Raw genomic sequence first — 12,493 nt, 5'->3', positions numbered from 1 at the left:
ATTGAGCGAAAACACCTAAAGCTCCATGAGGCTCCAGCAGGGGATGGTGGCAAACCCTGCTGTACTCTTTCACCACAACTTTCTCTCACTCTTACTTCCTGTTTCTGTTGTGCTTGTAATTCAAAGGGTCAGCCTTGTCACACTGTGTCACGCTGAATATCCCCGAGAACTACGTTAAGGGTACACGTGTCTTTGGAGTGCTCAGCCACTTGCACTTTAATTTCACGAGCAGGCTGTTCCGTTGATCGGATCAACTGGAACCCTCGACATCGTAAACGACAGAGTGCCAACAAACAACAACTCTGACAAAATTTGAAGTCAAGATTTAAAAACAGTTTTCTTAGCAGTCATCCAAAACAATGTATTACATGACTATGAGAAAGGAAAACTTTGTTGCTGTTGCAGTTATTGTTGTGTGCTGGTGCCATTGTTTCTGCTGCTGCTGCTGCAGTTGTTTAACCCTAAGTTAACCTTCATTAGGCTAATTTAGGACCAAATGTATCCCAGCCATGAGCACCCTATCTTTTTCTTGTCACAATGTACCCAAGATCACATTATCCAGTCCTTAACACAATAGAATGTGACTTGAGGGACATATAGCTGGTATTTCATGCAGGTCAATCATAAAGGTTCTCTCATTGGCCCATTAAAAAAAAATCTGGTATTGGTTTTTTTTTTTTTTTGCATCTTGCCAACTGTTTTTTTATTCTTTTCTTTTTTTCTTTTACTTGTTTCAGTCATTTGACTGCAACCATGCTGGAGCACCACCCTTGAGGAGTTATAGTTGAACAAATCGACCTCAGTACTTAATTCTTAATAATTATTTTATGTCTTGCTTTTTGCTGAACTGCTAAGTTACAGGGACGTAAACACACCAACACTGGTTGTCAAGCAGTGATGGGAGGACAGACACAAACACACACACACACACACACACACACGTATATATGAGGGGCTTCTTTCAGTTTCTGTCTACCAAATCCAAGGCTATAGTAGAAGACACTTGCCCAAGGTTCCATGCAGTGGGACTGAACCCAGGATCATGTAGTTGAGAAGCAAGTTTCTTATTACACAGCCACACCTGCATCTTTCTTTTGTCTTATTTTAATGATTTTTCAATCATATTCTTTTAAGAATTTGGTATCTCATTTTTTAAGTTTGAGGGGATTTGTTCCAGAAGTTTGTACGCAACATTAGCAGTTTACAGATTTTTGTGAGATGTGAATGTCTCATTGTCAATGTCTTGTCAATATGTCTCAATGTTAGTATATTGGGTGTCTCATTATCAATGTATAAGTGTCTCAGTGTCAATATATAAATGTCTCATTGTCAAGATATGGGTGTCTAAATGTCAAGGCCTAGGTTTCTCAATTTCAAGATACATTTTTTTATGAGTGTCTCAATACAAGAGTCTCAATGTCAATGTATATGAGTGTCTCATTGTCAATATATGTGTCCCATTAATACATGAGTGTTTCATTGTCAATAAGTGTCTTGTCAGAATATATAAGAGTCTTAGGCAGTGAGCTGGTTGGATCATTAGCGTGCCAGGCAAAATGCTGAGCAGCATTTTGTCCATTTTTACGTTCTGAGTTCAAATTCCACCAAGGTTGATTTTTGCCTTTCATCCTTTCGGGGTTGATAAAATAAGACCCCAATTGGGCACTGGAGTCGATGTAATTAATTTAACCCCTCCTCCAAAGTTGCTGGCCTTGTGTCATAAATTGAAATCAATATATATGAGAGTCTCATTATTAATATATGAGTATCTCTTCAATGCATGAGTGTCTCATTACCAATATATATGAATGTTTTATTGTGGGTGTCCTGCTGGGAAAAGTTATGTATGTAAACACATTTATAGCAACAGTGTGAAGTTATTTCATTAATAACTCTGTCTGTGTGCAGTCAGTCAGAAAGGTTTTCATTAAGATAACCAACTGTACAGAAAGACACTCTAATATGAAACCTGTAAATGGTTGGCATCACTAATGTTCTGCTTCTATTACTGTTAAATGCTATTTCTTTCTCACAAACATCATTTACATTCTGTACATTGTCTCTGTAATTGATAACAAATCACTGAGGTATTACAATGACTTCATTGTTTTATTACATGTGCAAAATTTTACAGAATGTTTATCACCTTATAGAAACCAATGAACTGTCTTGTGAAATTCCAGCAGAGCAAAATAGACATTACACTGGTAATAATCAATATTACAATGATCACCAGTAATAATCAATATGATAATAGTGGTTTTCTTCACTAGTGACAGATGAGATTATTTTATTTATGGGCTAAATATTGGTGGAATAAATAATTAGATAAGCTACTGAAGAGCTGGCATACAGGTCAGTTATCTGTATTCTATAGTCATTATTGCATTGAATCTATGGTTAATTGCTTGTTCCACCTAACTCTATATATGGATCCAAATTTATACTTAGTGAGGACACCCCAACCCTTCAAATTTGCAGGCCCAATAAATCAAAAGTGGGCTCAGTTGTTTTCAAAATCTTTATTGGATGGTTCCGGGTTCATTCCCACTGCGTGGCATCTTGGGCAAGTGCCTTCTACTATAGCCTCAGGCCAACCAAAGCCTTGTGAGTGGATTTGGTAGACGGAAACTGAAAGAAGGCTGTCGTATATATGTATATATATGTGTATGTGTGTGTATATGTTTGTGTGTCTGTGTTTGTCCCCCCAATATCGCTTGACAACCGATGATGGTGTGTTTACGTCCCTGTAACTTAGCGGTTCGGCAAAAGAGACCGATAGAATAAGTACTAGGCTTACAAAGAATAAGTCCTGGGGTCAATTAGCTTGACTAAAAGGTGGTGCTCCAGCATGGCCACAGTCAAATGACTGAAACAAGTAAAAGAGTAAGAGTAAGTAAAAATAGATAATTTTTATAAATTATTTGTTTGGTTGTTGTAAATACATTGTTCAAATTTTTAATTCTAAGTTTTAGGCTTCTCTGAATTAAAGGTCCATGGCCCATGTCAATCCATACTTAAATCTGGACCTGTGTATATATGAGTACCACAGACTGGTCATTATTAGCCTGGGGTACTTATACATACAGTTAGGTGGTGCAAGCAGCAGCATTGTAGAAATGCTTTTTGTTGTCTCTCTTGTACCTAAAACAATATGACCACAACTAAGTAGCAACTGCCATGCTGCATGGAGCTTCATGAAAGGACACAAGGTTGACGTTAGTACATATTTATGTTTGTATGCATCTATAAGCATATGTGAAGGTGCATAGATCAGTGGTTAGAGCATTGGGCTCACAATCATGAGGTAGTGAGTTCGATTCCCGGACCGGGCTGTTTGTTGTGGTCTTAAGCAAGACACTTTATTTCACATTGCTCCAGTTCACTCAGCTATAGAAATAAGTTGCAACATCATGGTGCCAAGTTGTTTCAGCCTTTGCCTTTCCCTTGGATAACATCGGTGGTGTGGAGAGGGGAGACTGGTATGCATGGGTGACTGCTGATCTTCCATAAACAACCTTGCCTGGATTTGTGCCTCAGAGGGGAACTTTTTAGGTGCATTCCCATGGTCAAACTTAACAGAAGGAGGTTTTTACATTTTTATAAGCATGTGTGTACATATGTATGTATATTAAATCCATACCATGGTATTGTATGAATATTGTGTGAATACCAGCAATCTTCAGTAGATGTAGATATAGAAGTCTGTTCATCTTCATATTTACTGAGCTACCAACATAATACCACAGTATGGAATTAATTATATATTATCATTAGTTATATATTTCAGTATATGGATCTACCCACATACTTACTATAGATCTATTATAAGCTTACTCTGTATCACCTCCTCCTAAAAGACTTTTGCAATCTGTAAAACACAGCTGTTATCTTATTGGACAGTACTTATGACAGATGACTGAAGGAGTAATCAACTGGACCATAAATGGGACAATGGATTGAGGTAAGAGACAATCATGGTGCCAATGCTGGAGCATTAACTTTCAACTAGCAAAAGAAACTCTAGATCAATTTATTCACTTAACCATTGAACATCTTTGCCAAATGAACCCCCATATGCATACACACACATGCACGTGCATGCATGTGCATAAGCATAGCTGTGTGGTTTAAGAAGTTCACTTCTTAAACATATAGTTTCAGGTTCAATCCTGCTGCACCTCAACTTGGTCTAGTGTCTTCTACTATAGCCCCAGCTGACCAAAGCCTTGTTAGTGGATTTGGTGGAGAGAAATTGAAAGAAAGCCATCATGTATGTGTGTGTGTGTGTGTATTTACATCTCACTTTATGAAAGTTGTCACATGTGGGTGTTGCTGTCAGTTCTCCTGTCAACAAATCATCTGCTCACTTCATGCCTTTGAAACCACATGGAATATAAGATTCCTTGCTTGAAAAACAGATAAAGTTAGTGATAGGAAAGGCATCTGCCTGTAAAACTGACATATTCATATAATCCATGCTAGTGTGGAAAAAGTGACATAAAAAAAAGAAGATAATGTGTATGTGTATGTATGTGTGTGTGCGTGCATGCATGCATGTATTTATGTATGGATATATCATAGCAAAGCTTCTAATTTTACTGTTGTCCTGTCTTTTTTTTTCACTACCAGGAGCTCATTGATCGAATAGTTCTAATTGACAGTTCAGCAAAAATTCATTCATTATTCAACTATGATGAATCCCATATTTTTGGATTACGGTCAGTGCTTTTCATTTCCTATCAATAAGTTGTAAAATATTTCTCATGTGAAACACATGAAGTTATGTTGTTATCAATGTTGTCGATAACCTACTTTTAGTAATTCTGTTTGATAATGTGTAGTGTGATAGTCACAGAGAGCCAGTGTTGCAATGTTTATGTTATAAAAGAAAAAATCCCAAACAAACATTGCAGCATTCTTCAGTTTGAAGAACTTTCCTTCAATTAACAATATTAACAGCTGGCAACTCTGCTACAAACAACAGTTTGTAGCAGGGTTGCCAAAAGATATTAGTTTTCTATTATAATTTATCAAACGAAAACATTACATTACAACAGAGTTGTTCCAAATTATTTACTTTGTTTTAGTAAAATATTCATCATATCAGTTCACAAAGAAACTATTCTATAACCACAAAGATATTGACTATAAAACTTTAAAATATCAAACCATAATGTGCATATTGTTAATATTATAGCATCAATATTTATAAAGACTTTCCTCAACAAAAGCACCCAGCTATTTCAACTCATAGTTATATAAAATATTCACAAATATGGCAAATTTCATTGAATAGCCAGCTATGTTAATAGTCAAGTCACTAGTGTGCAGTTTATATCCCATCAATTGAACATGCATAGATGTTCTGAAATTCGTAAATTACTGCATGTATGAAGTATAAACGTTTTTAGCCGCTGATCAGCCCTGGTAGAGCAAATTTATTATCAAGGGTATTTCAGGCATGACCAGTACATCTTTTACAAATGTAATTTATATTCTCCTCTCTCTGCCTCTACTGTCAGTATAGCAGTAGTTGAAGATACTTGCTCACAACTGAGTGAATTTTCTCTGCTGTTTTCATTGCAGATGTTGTTAAAATAAATAAGGTAAACAGATTCCAATGCTTTTCATCAGACACTGTTTATAAAATTTTGAAATACTCTCAGTAAAAAATAAATTAGTATATAATTTATCTTGAACACCAGTATCAAATGTATCCTCCCTTTTTGTAACACTTAGGATAGATTTAGTTGTTATTTCTTGCTGGTGAAGGCATTGTGTAAAGCAGTCATGAGCAACCTGTGGATCGCAGGACTTTCTCGAATGCATATCTAAGTAAAAATTACCTTGAATGTTTTTAGTAGTTTTGCCAATGTGATGATGAGCCATGTCTCATGTGGTCCTCTTCTCAAAAAAGGTTGCCCATGTTTGGTGTAGAGGCTTCTTTATCAGCTTGTTGGAATAAAAAAATTTAATAAGGTAATGCTAAAAATTAAGCACCAATTTGAATCAGTGCCACTGTTTATGAAAGTTACTGTTAAAACTAATTGTAAAATAATTCATTTTTTATTAGACATTTTTATTGGTAATAATTCAATGAAATTCAAATTAATTCTATCAAAGTATTGGAATCTTGCAGTGTGAATACTTAATCTAGAATGAATATTTGTTTATTTGAAATAGATATTTTAATGAAATGTATTGGTTTCCTTTTTAGACTAAAACTAAGGCACATTTTTATAATCAAAAAATATCTCTGATATAGAAATCAATGTGTTGGATTGGCCAAAAAGTTTGTTCATTTTTTTTCCTTTGTACATACATACTTGTTAAATGCCTGTCATTGTTTGCTTTTTCTCTTTGTGCATGCTTTTGTTAGATACCTGACACACTAACATGGTTCAACATGAAGTTGCAACAAGATAGGTTGCGTTTTGTGTACTTGAGATCACCCTGAAAATGGACAGCCAAAAATAAACATTATCAACACATCATGCTTTTTTTTTTAAACAAAAGGCAAGAAAGGAGCAGAGATTTGCAAGAAGATATTTTCTGTGTATGGATAGGATGCTGTTATGGAACATGTGTGACAGAAGTGGTTTTCAAGATTTTGATCAGGAAATTTTTCAGTTCAAGATGCATCTTGGTCTGACCAGCCAGCCAAAATTAACAACAACAAAATGAAATTATTTAAGGCCTACCTCTATTATGATCAGGATAATCTCAGATATTTTCCCAGTATCAAATCAAATGCTGAAAACCTTCTACATCAACTTGGTTATGTCAGCAGATTTGATGATTTGGTCCCACATCAACTGAATGCGAAAATCATGGCTCTATGAATTTCCATGTGATTTGTTGCAGATGCATGAAGAAAATGATTGTTTTTGAAGAGAATGCTGACAGGAGATGAAAAATGGATCATCTATAACAATGTGATGTGTAAATGATCATGGGGGAAGTGCAGCATACCAGCACAAACAACCTCCAAAGCAGGACTTCACCCAGAGAAGGTTATGCTTTCAATTTGATGGGATTGGATGGACATTAACTTTTACGAGCTTCTTCCCATGAACATGACCATCAATTTGGATGTGTACTGTGACCAGCTGGACAAATTAAACACTGTGATCCACCAGAAGTATCCAGAACTTGCTAATCATGAGGGCAACATCTTTCATTATGACAATGCCAGACCACACACTTCTTTGCAGACACAGCGGACATTATTGAGTTTTGGCTTCAAAGTTTTGTCTCACCCTTTATATTTGCCTGACCTTGTGCCTTCAGATTTCCATTTGTTTCAGTCTCTTCAAATTTCCTTGAATTGACAGACTTTCAACTCTGAAGAGGATGTACAAGTTCATATGGAAGAGTTCTTCACCAGTAAAAACAGGAAATTTTTTGCAGAAGGTATTGATTCTAAATAGAATGGCAGAAGATGCTGAAGCTGAAAAGCAATTATATCACTGATTGAATGAATAAATTATGTTTAAAACTTGTCTTATTTCCTCTTAAAAAAGCAAACAAAGTTTCTGACTACCATTCCTTACTGCAGAGCCTAATTAAGCATTCTATGGTTTGAAAGATAAACTAAATGGATAACTAAATTCTCAAATCAGTTGAAACAAGTTTAAATATAAATTATTGTTATTTTAGAATAAAACATTATATGATTCCACTGTCTTGTTTAGTTATGAACATGAGTGAATTGAAAATAAAAATTGACACAGTTTTTAAGTAATTTCAGTTTTAGTAAATCAACTTATAATTTATGCCATTAAAAGAAATCATTACTAAAAATGAAGTTGAATTTAAAAGGTTTTATATAACTAATTTTCATTAAAACTTATTAGAACTTAATTATTTTTATAAAAAATGTTAACCTGTCGTTTGCAATTAATGTCATTTTGAATTATATTTTAGATCACTATTTTAACTACTAATTAAAACTAAAGATTCGATAATATAAAAAAAAGTCATCTATTCTATGTATTGAAACTAATATTCTGTGAATATCATTCCCCCATATTTAGCAAATTGAAAGAATTAAAAAGGAAAATAAATGGATCATATATTCATCTTTGTACTGTTGATGTATTAAATGACTTTCAACTAAAAGAAAATGAGGATGAGAAGGAAGAGTGGAAGTGAATAAGTGACCATTGCAATATAAAGAAGTAGAACATTATATACAAATTTCATAATGCTCAAACATTTGAGGCAGAGTTTACCAACAAGAATTCCCTGAAAACATTCACCTTTCTATTTGTTTAGAATCACGAGTCTATCAAATATTTGATGAACTACTTGAGGCTTAATGTACTTTGTTGCTTCCACTTTTCTCAATACCAGAACTAATTACACTAAAATATTTGATTATTGATCACAGTGAACATTTAATATTTTCCTTTTTGGGAAGGATTACTTCATTAAATACAAAACCCGTTTATTGAATTCTAAAATAAAATTATCAACATTGTCAAATAAAAGTAGGGAATGTATATTCCATCATTTTAACTGAATCCCTGTGTAGGAATGTGGCTGTAGTTTTATAAACTGAAAATTTCCAATAATCATTAATAACTGAACAAAAAAAAAAAAAAGATAAATCATTAAAAATCTAGTGTTGTAAAATTTCTCAAGAGAAAGGTATTCTTTTAATTAAATGTATTTTATATTTTTTGTTTCTTGCAATAATTTTTAAGTGTATTTCTTTGATTTCTTAATTGTGCAATCCAATCTTCAGAGGAGATTTGGTCAAGGCTCATAATTAGAAGAACCTTTTTGCTCTTCTTTAATTAAGCTTTCTCTAATTATTTATTTCCTGAACTGATGATAGAATTCAACAATTTCCCTCATTTAAAGTCTGATTGCAATGAAATGTCAGTTCTTCAAAATTACATTATTTCTGAATAATTTAATGTTTTATTACCTTCACATTTCTTACTAAATAGCTCATTTGTTGAATGTTGTAGTCTTTTCAGGGATTTTTTCCTGAAAATGTCATTCCATCAATTCAAAGATTTAAGCTTTCTATCACGTTTTCCATGGTTTACACATTTTTGAGAGACCTGCTTCTATGTTTTAAGTCAGACTTATTTTACTTTAGTTTCTTAAATCTCTTAATGGGGAATATTTATCCTGTTTATGGATACAGATCAAATTTATATGAACAAAAAACAAACAAAAATGACAGTTTCTCTCTTAAAAGATATTACATTTGGATTTCTTCATCCAATTTGCTAAATTTCATGAGTTTATTGTGTACAAGATATAGACAATAGTTTGGAACATTGGTAATTGTTTGTCAAAGACTCAGATATTTGAATGTACAGTGATGAAGAATCATAAGTTAACGACTGATAAGTAGGTAAAATATCAAAATACTGTGTGTGTGTGTGTGTGTATACATACACATACATATATATATATATATATATATATATATATATATATATATATACGCATATATATATATATATACACACACATATAGATACATACATACACATACATATATATGCAAACAGTGAAGTATAAACTGTTTACACATAACCATTGTGAAAATTGTATTTGATTTCAACATTAATGTTGTGTTGTGCACTCACCATCAACTCTGGCAGAACTAACAATATGGTAACTAGTTTCAGTAACTGTTTAAGGCCAATTCTTAGGCCTATCACTCATGGTATACAGCTGTAAGTTGTCTAGCTTGTTAGTTTGTGTCTGACTCTATTGATGGCTGTTCTAGTGATAATTTTTATTATGGAGCAAGACTTTAATATATCTAACCTCCATTTTAACAGTAGAATGCTTATTAAGCAGATTACATGACTACACTGAAAATCTCTCATTAGAAAGTGTGCGTAAATTTAAGTGGACTAGAGCTATAAATTTCTATCACTCTTCTTTTCAAACAGTTCAATATTTTTATCACTAATCTTCTCTATATGAAGTGCTTAATACTGTAGAACTAACTAAAATAACTAACTAAAATATCAGCCCAAATATAACCATATGTATGACCATAATCTTTATTCCATTCTGTGGTGGAACCACATGATGCCAAGAAAGAAAAACAATCATTTAAAATATTGCAGTTAACTAATGATCTTCTCTGCAACCTCACAAATCAATTCTAATATGCAGAGAGTGTAAAAGAAATACTAAAGACTAAGAATAAATAACATTTGAAGAAATCTACTCCAAATATTAAATTTCTTCAAATAATTTCAAATATGTGTGTGTAAGTGTTCTTTGTCATCCATCACAAAAATATATAATCTCTTCTCATGTTCTCTATTACAATTGTTTATCATAGAATTCTGGCTAAAATCCATCTTGTATTCTAATTTTAGTTTTTTAAGTGATCTCATCTATTCTTTGGATATCTGCCTCTTGTTGCAAGCTCAGTACCAATTCCAGGAACTGCTCCTTAAAGCCCAAGAACAACACACTTCACATAACAGCAGGTAATTCTATTTATATACATACATACACTCAGATAAATGTACATTTATAAATATACATACACACATACATAGATGTACACACACATACATAGATGTACACATACATATATATATATATATATATATATATATATATATATATATATATATATATATATATATACACCTGCAAACAGATATACCTGTACATACAAACATAGGCTGTTGTACACAAACATACTTATGTGCATAACCAGTTGTACACATATATACGTACATAGACATATAAACACACATAGCTGTACATATATATACATCAATAAATTATATTTTTATTAATATTTAGCTGAAGCAACAGAGTGACTCAAGAGCCAAGAGTTTCGTGATTTGGCAATAAGTGCCAATGCACAAAACTCTCAGCCCTTGTGTCACTCTGTTGCTTCTGTTAAATATTAATAAAAATATACATATGCTCATATTTTGAGTTCTATTTTTCCTGATTGCATCACCAAACTTGTACATCAGTAAATTATAAATAGTAATAATTTGAAAAATACATAATGTAAATATGTATTTTTAAAGTTTTTTTAAATATCATATATTTCTTAAATGATAATTCAAGATTGTAAAATAACAAAGAACCCACAGATGGTATTGAACCATAAATCACTAGCTGTCTAGGACATGTGCATGTATGTATGTGGTGCAGGTACCCAAGAAAACAGGATTAAATTCACTTTGTTTCTTAATTTAATTAAGTAAATATTCCATTTAATTGAGAGTAATGAATAAATGTTGTTGTTAGTTAAATGATTATAAATATTATAATAACATTGATTTTGCCAGGAGTGTGTGTGTCCGTGTGTCCATATGCATGCATGTCTGTGTGTATGGCTGTATGTGTGTGAGTGTGTCCTTGTGTGTGTGTGTGTGTGTGAATGTATGAGAGAGTGTGTGTGTGTGTGTGTGTGTGTGTGTGTGGTTTCATTCACTTTATGCAGTTAATCACAGTTAACCATTGTTCATTGTTGTTGTTGTTGTTTAAACCCCAGGTCAACCTTGATGGGACAGACCTGCAATCCAAGATTTTCAAGCTATGATCACCCTCTCATTTTCTGAGGTATAATGTATCTAGGACTATAATATTTAGCATACACATACCTTCTTCTCTTTTCAGTCTTATGGAACCTGTTAAAAGGATTTTGCTCCTGAAAAATGGAGGTCATAGAGCTCTAAAATGTGGGAGTTAAGGCCCCTATTGGGGGTGGGTGTCTTAATGTCAACCAGAGAAGTTGAATTGTTGAGAATCTTTTTAAGTTGGGTCTTATATGTATTGTTCGAATTTCTTTGAAATAGGAAATATATGTATGGGTTTGTAAAAGAGAGCAAAGCTACAGGAAACTAAAAGACGAATGATCACAATAATCAGTCGGCTACCCTACCCTAGTCGTTACTACTCCCCAATGTAGGATTCCTTACCATACTGGTGACAGGCAAAGCCATAAGATGCATTAAGGATCTATAGCAATTAGAAGGGCGTGACCCAACTGAAACATTAACAACTGTGTGACGTGAGGGCTAAGGGGAAATGAAAATGTCACCTCTGGAGTTTGTAAATGACTACTATACCGATAGGTAACTGGACAGAATAAATTTACGATCTATAAATGTCTTTCAATAACCAGTCACTCGTCTGGGAAGGCCTTGAAATCAATGTTACCATCAGGGGACTCTGTGTGACCCAGTGATAATAAAAAGTGGTACTGAACCCAGGACCATGTGTTTTGGAACCAAGTTTCTTAGCACACAACCACACCTGCATCTATGTGTGTGTGTGTGTGTATGGGTGTATATATATGTGTGCATGTATATATGTGTATATATATATGTTTACTACATATTACATGTACATCTATATATACACATTTATACATATACATGTATACATATACATCTATATGTATATATGTATATATATATATATATATATATATATATATATATATATATATATATATATATATATATATATATAT

General features: G+C 33.2%; 1 protein-coding gene across 1 annotated transcript in view; it reads left to right on the top strand.

Annotated features, from left to right (window-relative positions):
* Nucleotides 1-12,493, top strand: part of LOC106883773 (protein broad-minded) — a 264,423-nt gene that overhangs the window by 222,352 nt on the left and 29,578 nt on the right. Inside the window, exons 23-24 of the mRNA XM_052967655.1 lie at nucleotides 4,633-4,721; nucleotides 10,365-10,478. Coding sequence (XP_052823615.1) covers nucleotides 4,633-4,721; nucleotides 10,365-10,478 — 203 coding nt within the window. The remainder of the gene's footprint in view (nucleotides 1-4,632; nucleotides 4,722-10,364; nucleotides 10,479-12,493) is intronic.

Source organism: Octopus bimaculoides, chromosome 4 (assembly GCF_001194135.2).
Source record: "Octopus bimaculoides isolate UCB-OBI-ISO-001 chromosome 4, ASM119413v2, whole genome shotgun sequence".
NCBI lineage: Eukaryota > Metazoa > Mollusca > Cephalopoda > Octopoda > Octopodidae > Octopus > Octopus bimaculoides.
The sequence above is the reverse complement of the archived record's forward strand: the minus strand, read 5'-3'. Positions and strand labels throughout refer to the sequence as shown.